Here is a 16,142-nt window from a genome sequence, read left to right as displayed (position 1 = left end):
AATTTGTCAGAAACTCATGACTAAACAACCAATAACTGTTATTGAGGGAGAGGTAAATTTCAGTTAGCAAATAACTGCTAACCTTACTAAAATAATTTTTCGGTTTCTCTTACAGAGGGAGAAAAACAGGTTGAACTCTTCCCTTTTGTCTGAGAATACCCTATGAAGAAACCGATCTCTTTGTGCCTCTACGAGTCATGTCAGACAGGTCTTCTTTGTACCCCTACAGGTACGTTCCGCGAAGTCCTCTTTTTACACATTCGAGCACACATGCCGATATCGATGAATTGCGCCAAATTTAAGACTGAGTAATCCTAACTGTACCCATAAGGCACAAGTTGGGACTAGTTACATTCCACCTTTGAGCAATGGGATCAATCGCTCGAAATACACTTTGTTTAAAATATGATATGAATAGTTTTGGAAAAGTACTTGGTTCCACGCTAAGTGAAATATCACCCTATCTCTAAATATTTTTTCAAAACCGCCTGATCTCAGAATTTAAATTAAAAAACAAAATACTTCTTATCTGTACATCAAAATGATTAAATTCCCAATTGCTCGTATTTTTATAAATCGCAATCTAATCCATTTGATAAATTTGTAATCATCACAACCTGATTAATGATTTACTTTGAAAACAAAGTAAAAAAATTAAATCAAAAGATTCCTTCAAATATTTAAAGTATATTAATCACAACGACTAATTTTTCGAATAATCTTTTTTATCAAACGTAATCCATTTATCATAATTAATGTAGTAATAACAACCTGATAATGGCTTACTTTGTAAGCAATCTCGAAAAAAGTTAAATCAAATGACTCTTTAAAATATTATTATTATTTTAAATTAAACGACTAAAAAAATCTTTATTTTAATTAATCATAATCTACTTAACTGATAAAATCTGATAAACGGTTTACATAGAAAGCGAACTGAAAGAAAGTTAAATGAAAGAAAGTTAAAAATGTGTAATTCGCCAAATAATCTTATATTATTACTCATAATCAAATTAATTTAAACACAAGTCTGAGTAGTCAAAAGCCCGTTATTGATTTACTCAGAAAATAAACTCGAAAACTGTTTAATCAAACGATTTCTTCAAATATTAGTTTTCTATTAATTAAATTGACTAATTTCTTTTTTTATTAATCATAATCCGACTAACTCATTTCGTCAGTAAACTGCGTTATGATCTGCTTTCAAATCAAACTCGAAAAAATTATATTAAAGAAGATTACTATTTTTTCAGTAAGCATTAGCTCCTCAGAATCTGATTAATCAAGAAAAGATTAATGCAATTTTTTATTTGATAAACCTATTTTATCATAGATGTCTGTTTTTTATTGGTTTTTCTTTTTAATTTTTTAATTGTGTTTACTATGTTGGAAATCATGTTATTTTTTATTTCATCTTTTTTTGAATTTTTTATAAAAATAGTTCGTATGTCCTCACATATAGCAGTGCACGTACTCAATGTCATTGAAGGATTTTTATGTGCTCTTCTTTTTGCCTCTCACATTTACTTTTATTGCTTTTAAGATTTTAAACTTTTTGAGCCGCTCATACACGCACAATACGTAATATGTGTATACATACATATGTATGTGTGTAAAGGTTTACTTACAAATGTGACTTAAAATAATGCTTACAGTGCACATACCCTGTAGGAAAATATAATTGCTCTGTATGCTTTTATAATTGCACATGGTAGATACTGAATTTTTTTTAAATCTATATACATATGCACTTAAACTTTATATGGACTGCCAAGTGCATAAATTTATCTACACTTATGAAATTGTTGCGAGGAAAATTAGTACAGCTAAATTTGAGTATGCATTTTAATCAGTTGCAACTGAAATGTGTCTCTCCATTTTATCTCTACACTATTCTCTTCTTCACACTTTATAACCGAAAAGTGTGTGTGTCCACGATTCATTGCAACCGACTCAGCTATAGGTTATAACCTATTAATGATTTACTTTGTGATTAGTATACACTATGACCTACAGAGGTGCGTGTCTCCGCAATTAAGCACATCCCGTTTCGTAACGAGTTATTTAATCACTGCCACGAGTCTTCAATAATTGCCGCTGGATGGGTCTCCTAAATATTATCTAAGTGATTATAAACGTTTTTTTACCCGCGAATGTAGATGTATACAGATGTAAAAAAAAACACGGCTTTTAACAACGAACTAACTTCCGCTTAAATTCCAGGAGTGAAGATTTCACCACATATTTTATTTTCATAAATTTTTTTAACATACTGCTCGGCCACGTATGCTACGAAGATTCGCTCATTTCACATTTATTGGCTGCGTTTTTTTTACATCTATAGACGTTTACGCTTAAACTTTATATGGACTGCTAAGCGTCAAACTTTAAATACTGCTCTGAAATTGCTGCGCATAAAATTAGTACTCCTCAATTTCAATACGCATTATACTCAGATGTAACTGAAATATGTATCTATGTTTCACCTCTACACTAATTCTATGTATCACCTCTTTAAATGGTGTGTGTCCACAGTTCATCGCAAGCGATTCATGTTATACACAATGGCCACCAGAGGGTTGTGTCTCCGATTTTAGGTACACACTCTTTTGTACCTAGTTATTTAACCACTGCTGCTAGATGGGTCTCCTAAGCATTATCTAAGCGAGGACTAGCGCTTTTTTTAGGCGCAAACGTAAACGTATACGCGTGTAAAAAAAAACACGGCTATTATTCTCTCAGTTTAATGTTAGCAACATAAATTTTTAATATTTTGTTAGACTCAAGCAATAAAATAATATTTTAGAGCATATTTACCAATTACTCTTTGAGTGTTAACAAACTTGTGTTCATACGTCTTGCCGCGTTGCTCGTTAATCAACGACTAAACTGATGCCACAACGACAATTGTACTCTTACCAACACAAGCACAGTTTCAATGTTGGTGACCGCTGATCTATTGAACATTTGAAACGTTTTTCCTGCTGGGCACATGTGCAACTACATACCTACTAAATAATCTATTAAACAAATTTTTTCGACTATTTTTCAAATCGTTATGTTACGCCTAAATATTTTCCAAGTCGACTACGTTTTTGTTGTTTTTTTTTTTTTTGTTACGAAATGTTTACAAATTCGAAGGACTTTAAACTCACAGAAAAATCTGAATTTCGACCAGTTGGTATGCTTAGGTTTGATGGGTTACATCTATATGTTTGTACATCATAAATACACATCTTTAGCATAGCACCTTGAATATTTTTGGTTTGAGTGCGTAGCTTTGTTTGTGCGTTTTCACATTCGTACTTGAAATTACAGCAACGGCTTTGTTGTTGCTATTGTTGTAGTACATATTAAGGCCAACGTAATGGCATTGCTATCAGCAATGGAGGCAATTTGTAATGATTGCAATGTAACTTGAAGGGCGAAACCGCAATGTAGTACGACTCAAATCAAGCTGATACGCAGATTCCTCTCATATTCATTAGTCTGTCTGCTATTCACATCTTCTCCTTGATATTTTTTCTGTCATTCAATTCTTTTTATTCCTTAAAAACATTTATTTTATTATTTTGCTTAAACTTGCTACGACTGTGATGTTTTATTGTGCAGCAGCTGGTTCTACCTACTATTTTTTCTCTCAGTTTTATGAATTTTACAGTATTTTGCTGACAAACTTTTTCTTACTTCGATTCTCATCCTTACGGTGTAACTTTGTGTCATGCTTGCCTTTTTCGTTTTTGTTATTGTCCTCACTATTCAATACCGTGCATTTACCTTGCTTTTATCCACGGGATTTGTTGATACTTTTTTGTAGCCGTGAAAGACGGCTTCAGGAGCGTATCCAAGGGTTGGGCGACAATTAAGAAGTTTTTTCTCAAAGCAAAGAAAATTTAAATGAGTCAACATCAATCATTTTAAAAAACGTAAAAGAAATATATATATGGCCTGGTGGCGGCTCACCCTGTTTCAAAAAGTCCTTACTTACGAAACGATTAAGGCAAGTCCTATTATTGTATGTATTTTACTCCATATCACGAAAGATGAAGAGACATGCCACCTAGATGGGAGTCCCTGCCTTGCCAGAGCGGAGCATTCGCAGAAAATGTAAACTGGTATTTCATCCTCCAGCTCTTTAAAGCGACAGATTTGTGAGTCGGTTAGATCTATCTTACTGTTGTGATATCGTAGACTGCAGTATCGGTGTAGTAGCTAGTGAGAGTTTGTAGGTCTATATTGGAACGATTTTCCGTCATCCCTTGTCAAATTTGGTTTCGAGACAAACCAGTTTCGACGTTGTGCCACCAACAGTGTCGTTCGGCACAACGCCGAAACCGGTTTTTCTCGAAACGAAATTTGACAAGGTATGACGGAAAATCGTTCCAATATACATCATTTATCCACCCTGTCGGAAAATCAGCAAAACAGAATAAGTTAGTTTGTAGGTCCTTTCTGCTTAGATTAGTGAGTTCGACTGATACTCTCGTTGCTGGGAGTATAAACAATGCGACGGGTTTTTGCTCTGGGCATCCAATCCAGTTTTGTCTGAACTGCTTTGTTTTCCAGTTACTTATGGTTTGCCTTGTGTATGCCTTTATGAGTCCACAGAAGGGCTCTGGACCATGCAATGCTGCTAAAGCACGAGGATACTCCGATACGCCTCTTCGTAGACATTCTCTACTGCAAACTTCTACCGCAGAAACCAATGCACTGCCTGAAAAATAATGGGACAGCATCCCATTGGTAACGATTTCTCGAAGTTAGAGCCATAGATGCCAGCTTTTGTTTTCCGTCATCCAATTTTGATGCATACGTGAACCAGACCTCTGATTCAGGTTCACTAGATGGATTCCCTGTTTGCCAACGATTTCTGTACACAATAGGCACCTGGAAATTTTGAGCGTAGGGGCCATCACACAGTACTTTTATTTTAATTGGACACTTAGTATGATCAGGAATATATTTTACTAGCGCCCCAAACAACTCTCGTCACACCGCACCAAATCCGCTCCTGTTCATTTAACTTTCTTTACCTTTACCTACCTTCCTTTGTCGCGTTTTGCTCTATTGTTTATCGCACGTCTATGTGTTACTGTGTAAATATCTATTCTTTGATTTCGTCATTTTATTGCTGTGCATCCTTAGCGGCAACGGCATTGATCCTGCTGGCCATAGTCCTTACTTGTAAGTCGGCGTAGGAAGACATAAATTGTTTTGGAAGAAAACTAAAAAAAGAAAATATTTCTCTACTAGAATTAAACGTTTTTAAAGGAGTTGCAAAACATGATTTTAACAGTGAAAAATGCTACTGAAAAGTGAATTTTATAACAATATGAAAGTTTGTTAAAAAAAAAGAAAAAATCGAAATAAAAAAATTAAAATTTCGTTTGCCAAATAACAATTCAATTCAACTGTAATATAAGTACACAACCAAGTAAAAATAATTTATAAAATTATCATAAAGGGGAGAATATCGTTTCTATTTGCTTGAACGCTACAGACTCTGTGTGCTCTTTTCGCCAGTTAGTCTCAAATAATGCCTCTCAATTTATTTTAAAAAAACTCTCAAATCGTTAATTTATTAAAATAAATTTCATCAAAAACTACTGCAAACGCAGCAATAAAGTCGGCACCAATGCCGTCGTTCTCCTCTCTATCATCATTATCATCACCCTCCTCAACCACTTCTTCTTCGTCGTCATCGTCTTCAATCCTGAACTCTGCATCCTTATCATTGTTATCTTCTGCTTTATGTGCTAAATCGTTCTCCTCCTCATCCTCCCGCTCCTCAAACGCATCATCACCATCGTCTCGTACACGTAAAGCTCCATCATCATCAAATTCAATTGCATCATTGCCATCTGCTTTATCATTGGCATTAGCCGCTGCCGCAGCAGCAGCAGTTGGCGCATCTTCAACAGCATCTTCCGCTTTGTCATCACCTTCAACGATTTCTGCTACTGTTGCTACGTCATCCACATCATTAGCATCCGCAACACACGCCGTCACCACAACAAGCTACGCATTAACACCGCCACCGTTTCGTGTTTCATCGGCACATTCTCATTTAAAATTAATACCAATCGAATTTGATCGTAATATAATGGATTTAATTTATGAACCGGCGAGGTGAGTGAATTGTAAACGAAAACAATGCTGGTTTTTGTTGTTGTTTTAATTATAGTTGTATTAAACTAATTAAATTTTGCTGTGACTATCTTTTTCATGATGTTTTAATATTACGCATATATAATAGAAGCTTATTTATTTACGGGTTTTCTTCAAACTTTTAAACTTCTTCTTCAATGTTTTCAAAGCATCTAATTTGATTTTATTTGCTTTGAATTCAAAGTTCGCGATCAAGTTCATAAAATTTGCAAAAAAAATCGAAGCATTGAAATTCTTAGTTCATATATTTTGAAATTATTGTTTTGGCGACGCAATAAAGAAAGATCAACACCAGATTCTTCGAAAATTATGTTAGCATTAAAGGATTCAAGGGATTGTGTAGCGAATCCTTTCAATGGGTTGCCAACTTAATTTATAGCTTCTCCAACTCAATTTTCAAACTCACCTAGTCGTTTCGAATCCTATTTCTTTAGCAAGCGAGGCTCCCAGGTGAACCCAAGTTCCTCATGGAACTAGAGTGCTGGATGGCCTATAAGATCCCGAGATGGTCGGGCTTGTACCTTGTTACTGGAACGTGTCGGAACCATATCCAGCAAAGTACCATCAAATCGATTATACTCCCCAAAACCTTCGAGGAGTATCTTCATCGCTACAAAAACAACAAAATCATCTTAAAAATTAGTTGTTGTTGCTGTAGCAGTGCTTCGCCCATCCAATAGTTGCAAAGTCGAATAGTCGAAGTTGAGCTAGAGTGACTCGCGTTTCCCTGGGGAGTGTACGTCATCTTCCGCAAGTTTTGGGTACTGTTCTTTGAGTACTGGATTCATCGGGAAATTCCTGGCATAAAGGTCCGACGCCTGTTTGTGGAGTTCACTGAGAACCTGCTTGTGTTTTTTTGCTTCATACGGCTGAGTTCTCAGGTGCCGTATTTCCTCATAATGCTTACGGAGATGGCTCCTTAAGCCCCTGGGCGGTGTTGGCTCATCAATCAGATGCCTCTTGCGATGCCCAGGTTTCTGGGTATTCAACAGGAACTGTTTGGTTAGTATCTCATTTCTCTCCCTGATGGGGAGTATTCTCGCCTCATTATGTAGATGGTGTTCTGGGGAAAGAAGAAGACAGCCCGTGGCTTGTTACTGCTCTCGGTACTCCGATATATCTATCTGACTTACAGAACAGGTTCTAGTTCTTAAGACACCATAGTCGATTTCAGCATGGAAATGTATCGAAAAATCTTCATTTCCTGTGAGCTTAAAAATTTCGTTTCCCAAACAATATAATAATAAACGATATCAATAAATTTTTTTTAAATCTATTCATCATTCCTTTTCTAGGTAATATTCCACTCAGGCACTAACATTTTCTCAAGGTTTCGCGATAAAACATATGTGCGTCTTATTAGTTCTTGGGCAACTACCCTGTAAGAACACAGTCGGTTAAATGCAGGGATAACAGCCACTCTATTTATGAGTTATTTTGAATGAAATTCACAAATCTATATGAGCACAAGTGTTCTTTTTCCCTTGTCTAGTGTATTTGAATATGTTAATTTTAACAAATTTTCTTTTAATGCATTGCTGAATCGGACTTTCGTGTCTTGCAGGGAAGTGACGGCGCTTCATAGAGAACAGAGAGATAAAGAAAATGTCAAAATTACTTGGCGCTACTGTTTTCTTATGATGTGGATACCGCGCTCAAAACACGGAAATGTTTTCATTGATGTTTCCTGCACAGATTAACTTCGTTCTGTCTGCCTGCCTTAATTTAACGCTTAAAATTATAACAATGGCTTGGTTGCCAAGACACGAGTGTGCTGACCTTTCATAAAAGCAGATGGTTTGTATAATACGGAACAAAAAAAAAAAGATAGTAGAATATAATTTGTCTCTTGTGGAACAAAAGAGATTGAAACAAGGAGAGTTTACTGTCTTCGTTAACAATGAAATGACATTTGACTTGAACTTTGCTTAAATAGATATCATATTAAATGATTATCATAAGAACAGCTGGAAAAAAACTTTTCGATATAATAAGATAACGATAAAATATAATGTAATGTAAATATGAAAGGTTTACATACAATGCGAAATTAAAAAACAGGCTCTGAAATAAAAGCAGGGAACTTTCTCAACTTTATCTTTGTGTTACGAATACAGCAATCAATTTTGCGGAAGTTTTAAAGCAATTTTCATTGGAAATACATATAAAATTCATTTGGAATGCCTAACACTAAAATCCACCCCGAATTTGAAACAAAAGTAGCAACTTTCATGCTATCCAAAGATCATTGTGGAATAACCTTTTTATGATATACAAAAGTTACGATCTCTGACATGCAAGCTGTTCTGAGATGTTTTTAAAAAAAAATTATGAATTGAAACAAAAGCGCAGCCATTGAATAAAACATAGCTACTTGTCTTCAAAATCTAAAGAAAAAAACTGCATTGTACTACAAACAATAAAGCAAGTTTTCTATTCAAAATACCAGTTCTAGAGTAGTTTATGAAATAAACTTTTCTATAACTTAAAAATAATCGAGCTCTGAGAACTTTTATGGAACAATAAAGAGCCCAGTAATGAATGTAATGCTTTATATTCAATTGTGGTAGATGTTAGATGCAGAGGCGCCATTTTTAAAATATTATTAATTTAATAGGAAACTTTTGCGCTAATTTAATGAAAATTATAGATCGAATTTACTTTATCTAGATAAAACCAATAGAACAACGGAACTGTGAATCTTGACACGTTAATCAAGTAATTTACAAGTAAGCAACAAGATTTCTAAAACCCAAAAATTTATAGAACAATAAACGAACTCGAAATGAAGTTAGTAGCAGAAATGGAGTGGGAAGGGAAATAAGTGAAAAGATTGGTTTCAAAGGCACCTTGTATCTACATCTGCAGAACAATAGCACAAAAACACAATAGATAATAGAACAAATATTATTTTTGTAATGCCGTTTAATAACCTTGAAATATTATATTCTGTATATTGTGTACTTCTGCAATTAGCGTTTAAGTATAATACGTCAATACTCTAACCTAAGCTACTGTAGATTTAAAACTTGTTTCTGTTTGTATATTCTTAAATGCTAATTAAAAATTATGTACATATAAACAGTTTGTCTGTTTCTCACCACGCAAACCAGACGCGCAATAGAACGCTGATGAATCTCAAGCTGATGAAAGTTTTGGAAACTTTTTTAGCTTGTAGTTCTAGTTTATACTGTTTCAATGATTTATGTTTAAGCAGCACATTTGATAAGATCTAGTGATTAATTTTAGATCGTCTTATACATGAAGAGCTGAAGAACGCATCTATCTTTGCTTAGCATAAATTAAAACTGATTCTCAAATATCTTTTATACAGTATATGTACAAATTTCCAAATACCTTTTTACTTATGCTTTTTTCCCATTTCTTTACCTTTGCAGATTGCCGGTGAACGAATGTCAGGCAATTCAAACTGCTAGAGTGACATCCAACCTGAACGCATCAAGTAGTACAATGGCGGTTAGTCGTGTACCATCGCCACCTTTGCAGGAAGTAAATACACCAGTCGCCGAGAATTGGTGTTATACACAGGTAAGACAAATTTTAAATTACTATACAAAATAAGAAAACAAAACAAACATATTGTTATAAAAAGCGGAAATGTAAGCAAATATATTCAAGAAGGAAAAAAGGATCTTGAAAAAGATATTGGAGAAGCAAAAATGAAAAAAAAAAAACAAAAATATATGTGTATGGTACACCAGCATAAACGAGGAACGCCTGATATATAGCGTTGTTATGGAGTCGAATTGTTGCATCGGGTTTGAAACTAATAATTATAGATTATAAAATGTTTGCTTTCAAACTCAATGCAGAGATATTTATTGGTTTTAAAACCTATTCCGACAACAATTGTATTCCATAACATATTATTGTATCTTAAAATTTGTTTAGTTTAAAAAGATTTCCCTAAAATATCGGTCTTCTTCAAAGCAAGGCTCCCATAAAACTTTTAGTTTACATTCTAAGACCTTCGCCTTAACTTATTTAGGAAAACAGCTTAAAGCGCTCAATAAGTATCGCTATAGATCACATATTACAACTTATTGGTCTGACGTAAGAACTTACTTAACAGCTCTTTCATTTCGAAAGCAAGAATTGTGCTTTCCATGTTGATGAGTAATCCAAGATTGGTACTTTACATGTTCTAAAAATCGAAAAGTAGTAATAAGAATCAGATTCAGACTGTCCTTGCTTTGGAGATATTCCTTGTAGATAGAGCAGTGGATATATTTCACTTTTACTTAAGAGCGATAGCCCTCGTTCCTGAGATGGTCGTGCTAGCACCTTAATGGTGCTATGGTAACGGAGCGTACCGGATTTGTATCCGGCAAAGGACCATCACATCGATAACACTCCCCAAAGTCTTCGGGAGCAACCTTATCGCTACAACAACAACAACAACAGCCATAGCCCTGTTAATTACTGTTACTTACGGCCAGTTTTACAAGTAAGGATTAGACTTCAGCTTACATAAAACCAAAGTAAGTTTAAATTTTGTGCTAAGTCAGAATACGCCACCAGTGGAGTACTGTTTATGTGTTTCTTAAGGTAGACTCGATTGAAGTAAACAGAAATTGCGAATCCGTGCTTCTTAAGATAGACTCGATTAGGCTGAAAATAGAATTTACTTAACTAAGGCAGTTTGTGTATGCTGTTCTTTATATATAGCATATTTCAAATTTCGAGATATCGTGGTATACGTCGTTTTGAAAACTTAGCCCGTTGCATTAAAGATTGAGTTTGTCAAATGAATTCCGATATCATTACAAAATAGTTTTTGTGAAAAAAACTAAGGTTAAGGAGCCTGTTTTATACTTAAATGAAGAATCTATGTTTACTTAGATCTTTTTTTCCATAGATTCCACTAAAACTTAAAGAAATTTGCTATTGATATTAGAAAAAATTACAAAACCCGCATACAGCATGGTACTAGGAAATGTTTCTGAATTTCTACCCTTTTTCATCAGCTAGCCTTTCGGATGCAGATGCCTCTATCCATTCAGACATTTGAATGCTCCGCTACACGCTTTGTAATTCATCTCTAAGGATTGCCTTTTTTGCTGCTATTTCTTTTATACATTTGTATATGCGATATTTTTTTAACTCCAAATTGTGGGGAATATTTTTGGGCTTATTCAACAGAACTTGATCAGGGATATTGGACTTTATAAGTTGCCAAAAAAAGTCTGTTAGGCCGGGGTCACAAACTCAAATATCTAAACTTCACTTTTGAATGGCATCTCAAATAACCGTTCAGAGCGTTCTCAAACTAAAAATGTTATATATAAGATTTTCGCTTCTTCTGAAACAGAAACATTTTATATGCTCGAACCCATCTCAAACATGACCAAACGCAATGGGGCACTATATATATATTTTTGTTCAATCTAAATTTGGGATACCTTATTTTAAAATCTCCAACGTTAGTATACAAACTATTAATATCATTTTCAAACTTAAAGGCACATTTTCAAAATACAATTTTCCCTACTTCTTATATAGAGACATTAACTTTCTCAAACCCATCTCAAACATGACTGGCACGAAATGGAAATAAAATTGATGATATTCAGAAAACGGTGCCTAAATATGAGAACGCATTGATTTCCTACACAATAAATTAGAATATGTTGGAGTTATTGCGCTCATCCACCCAATAAAACGACAGCATGCCCCGCTCAAATGTTTTTTCAAAAAGAAAGCAAGTAGAAAATTAACGTTTTGGAAAATGTTTATAAAACGTGTAGTCTGAAATGATAAACAAAACCGAGAAACCAAATTGAGAACTAACATATTCTCCAGCCTTGCAGAATTGTCGTATCGTAGTTTATTGTCGAGTCCAAAACCCCTTCTACTCAAGTTGAAAATTAACCTTTGGGCACAGTTTAAGAAAGAAATGCTCAAACTCAAATTGAGAACTAACGTTGTAACTTTAAGTTTCTGTTGTTTATTGGTTGGAATTTTTGACAATCGACGACTGAGTGGATTATCCCTTTTTCTCGGCTGCCAATTCGAAATATGTAGATCTTTTTAGGAAAACAGGTTATTTCAGAATTTGTTTCAAAAACGTCCTATATCGAAATTCTGTTGAAGAACGCTCTATCTGGGAGTTTATTTTTCATAGGGCCTTTTAGAATCCGCAAGATAGTGTGATATTTCACTCAGGGGTCGAAGTTACAACGTTTTTTGAAATTCGCGCACTTAACAGGTATCCCTCGTAACAATCTATCATTGAAACAAAGGTCAACCTATATAAATAAATAACCCTTAAATGCTTGTCACGTCATCAGCCATCAAATCACACCTCTTTCGCCACCCCTTAAGAATACAATTAAATAACAACAACCAGAACAAAAAAAAAATTGCAATTGAAACTGCACAAACATGAAACAATATGTCAACTGGAGAATTGTACGAGAAATAAGAAATGTAGAAAATGTGAAATTGAGAAACTGCGCTAAATATTTCATTTGTAACAATGTGCGCTTTTCGATTGCATTCTTCGTTGTAGATTTACTTGTTCTCAATAGTTTTTTATTCTTATTTTTTTCTGTTTTGTTTGATATTGTATAAAGTAGCATATTCTTAATTCACTTTGCTATATTTTGCTGCTTTTGTACGCTATTCTTTGCGCTGTGTGCTTGTGTTGCTATGCGCACCTGAAACCCTGACCTTCTTCGTTTACACCTTGGCTTTTATGTACAGCATATTTTTTTACTTCCTCGTTGTTTATATGATTGAATTTCATTTTCAAGTGACGACGTCTACAAATGACGTTGAATAAAATTTTTTACTTCCTATCAACCTTAAAACTGTTAACTTGATTTAGCGCAGCCCATCTCACAGCTCGCACACCTGAGCTCTCTTAGCCTCATTAGTATATGTGTAAGATGAGTACTTCCTACTCTATTGCGAATATGCCTGCTCTAAAAACTTGTACGCATTTCATTCTAGCTATCCGCATAGGTATAGTCATTCATTATTCATGCAAATGATGAATAAGCAGAGATGATTCTCATAAAACTACAATTCTACATGCGCTGAATAGCTAATATCTGCCGTTTTTTGTTCACTTAATTTTTTTTTTTTGCTTTTTCACACACGTTTTATTAAAATTCGAAGTATTGTAATGTTTTTTTTTTTTTTGTTTACATTTGTTCTTTGTTCGCATTTGTTTTATTTGTTGTCTCAAATTTCATTACCTCTTAATTCGTATAATTTTTCTCATATTTCTTTATTGATTTTTTGGGTAATTGTTCTCATGAAATTTTATTTGATTTTTAGTTATATATACAATAGAGAATTAAACTCGAATTTCAGTTTTTTTTCTTAATTATTGTTTTAGGTTTGAGTACTTTTCTGAAGTGGAAACGCTGCTTCAAGGATTTTAGTTTATGATTACAATGCCGAAAATGTAAAATGACCTCCAATTCCCGTTTGTGTTTATTGTTTAGAAAAATCAATAGCTGTGCGAGAATTATTTTGGCAATAAATTGTTGAGAAAATATCAGTCTAAGTTCTGTATGTTGCCCTATTCTTAAGGTTAAACTGGAAATAGAAAATCCACGCTGATATACGATCCTCATCTTTCATTCAAGTTCAGTTATGTAAAGCACGATTTTTTGCCCTATTTCCCTATCAGTTTTGACTTGGTGATAGCATATAGTTTTGGCGTTTTGCCGTCTTCAGTCTCCTGCTTAGTTTTGTTGGCTACACATCCCTCAAAGGTTTCAGCGCTGTTCCATCTTTAGTGTCTCTTCGTTTGGAAGCTTACACATCAGTCCAAAGGGAATAGCGGTCCCTTCTATGAGAGAAACGCTGGAAACCTCATACAGTAGCAAGCAGAACGAAATTCGAGAAAACTGTACGAAACTACTAACTTACCTTTTGTTAGACTAGACGTTGTGCCATCTTCAGTGTCTTTTCTTTTCTTCTATGAGCAAAACTTTCGAAACCCCAAACAGCTGCGAAAAAAATTCGACAAAATTCGAACCTCTAACTTGTCCTTTGTTAGACAAAAATTGATTGGGCTTCAAACCTAAAAAACAAAACCACTCCACATAAAAAGTTCGAAATTTTCGTAAAATTTTCCCGAATTTACGATTTTTTTTAAAAACGCTTTTGAGATTGGTTTGCATAGTTTCAGTTCAGTTTCATAGCAGTTTTTTTTAAATATCGAAAATTATAAGTATAAACTAATGGACAAAATTTGATAAAAACTGACACCACAATTTTTTCGTTCGCTGTATCTATACCCCACTTTTACTTTAACCATTATGATTTTTTGGTACACTCGAGATTAGAACAACAAAAATAGTTGTAAGACCATCCAATTCTCAAAAATTTACATCGTCAATTTCAATTGTAAATTAATCGCGATTGTCATTGTTTTTTTTATTCCAGGTTAAAGTGGTGAAATTCAGTTATATGTGGACCATAAATAATTTTAGTTTTTGTCGTGAGGAAATGGGTGAGGTCCTGAAATCATCAACATTTTCTGCCGGTGCTAGCGACAAACTGAAATGGTAAGTACGGCTTAGAAAATAAACAAACAAAAATTTTAAACTTAAAGCGAAGCATAAAAAAAATTTACAGCTGAAAATAAAAAAACTAAAAGAAAAGAAAGTAAATTGAAAAACAAAAAAAGTAAAAAAAAAATTACCTGAAGAAGATGCGAAAGCATCGAAACGCGTAGGAGGAAAACGGAAAATTTTAATTTTGCCATATAACTAACGGCCGCAAATCTGCAACTCTGTATATCAAACTATTTTAATTGGTGTACAAAATCATGTTGATTATTAAATAAAAGAGAAAAACATTAAGAAATATCAAAGTTGTCCTACACAAAAATAAAAATAAAATAAAAAAATTTTAAGCACTTCCTTTATATAAATGGACAAAAATCAGCGAAAAATGTCTCCTTATATAAAAATATATTCTTGCTAAACTTTGACTTTTAAATTTTGACATAGGAATTACAAAAATATTTATGAGAAGTAAAAATATAAAAGTGGAGCGCACATTAGTTGTATTGGAAAGTTGGTACGAAAGAAGATATTATTAGTCAATCAATTGCGCTCCACCTTTATATTTTTATTTCTCATAAAAATTTTTGCAATTTCTATGTCAAAATTTAAAAGTCAAAGTTTAGCAAGAATATATCTATATATAAGGAGACATTTTTCGCTGATTTTTGCCCATTTATATAAAGGAAGTGCTTACAATTTTTATTTTTTATTTTTATTTTCTCCTTTTCTTACATTTTCTCGGCGTCTTAACCTATCTGTTAAGGTTTACGCTTGTAGCTCAATGAGAACTTACATAAAAATCAATCCCAAAATTCCCTCCGTTCCGTTTGGTTTTTCTAAATAGCTCAGTTCATGCGCCCCGTACCGAAACTTTTTGTATTGTGTCATCGGCTGTCATCGACCTTTGAATTAAGCTCTAAATTTTTAGCCTCTAGCTCACCGGAAAGTTACTTAAAACCCGATTTAAAATTTCCAAATTATTATCTAATTTTTTCGATGCGTGCGCCACCTAATGGAATTTTTTCTCCTTTTCTTAAATATTCTCTGCGTCCTATCCTATCTGTGAAGTTTTACAGTTGTAGCTCAATGAGAACTTACATAAAAATCAATCCCAAAATTCCCTCCGTTTCGTACGATTTTTCTGAATATCTCATCCCGTGCGACCCGTACCGAAACTTTTTGTATTGTGTCATCGGCTGTCATCGACCTCTGAATTAAGTTTGAAATCTTAAGTCTCTACCTCATCGAGCAGTTACTTAAAAGCTGGTTTGAAAATTTTCAAATTCTTATCTAATTATTTCGATCCGTGTGCCACGTAACGGATTTTTTTTTTCCTCTTTTTGCATTGTCACGGTGTTCTAACCTATGTGTAAAGTTTCACGTTTGTAGCTCAATGAGAAGTTACTTGAAAATCGATTGCAAGAT

The 16,142-nt window shown here is 33.9% G+C and overlaps 1 protein-coding gene across 2 annotated transcripts in view; it reads left to right on the top strand.

The window, feature by feature from the left end:
• Positions 1 to 16,142, top strand: part of rdx (BTB/POZ and MATH domain-containing protein rdx) — a 559,722-nt gene that overhangs the window by 528,461 nt on the left and 15,119 nt on the right. For both annotated transcript variants that reach the window (XM_067759030.1, XM_067759029.1), the window contains 2 exons: positions 9,567 to 9,717; positions 14,593 to 14,714. In XM_067759030.1, coding sequence (XP_067615131.1) covers positions 9,640 to 9,717; positions 14,593 to 14,714 — 200 coding nt within the window. In that variant the 5' untranslated portion in view covers positions 9,567 to 9,639. The remainder of the gene's footprint in view (positions 1 to 9,566; positions 9,718 to 14,592; positions 14,715 to 16,142) is intronic.

Source organism: Eurosta solidaginis, chromosome 1 (assembly GCF_040869045.1).
Source record: "Eurosta solidaginis isolate ZX-2024a chromosome 1, ASM4086904v1, whole genome shotgun sequence".
NCBI classification, from domain to species: Eukaryota; Metazoa; Arthropoda; class Insecta; order Diptera; family Tephritidae; genus Eurosta; species Eurosta solidaginis.
This window is presented reverse-complemented; position numbering and strand designations above follow the sequence as displayed.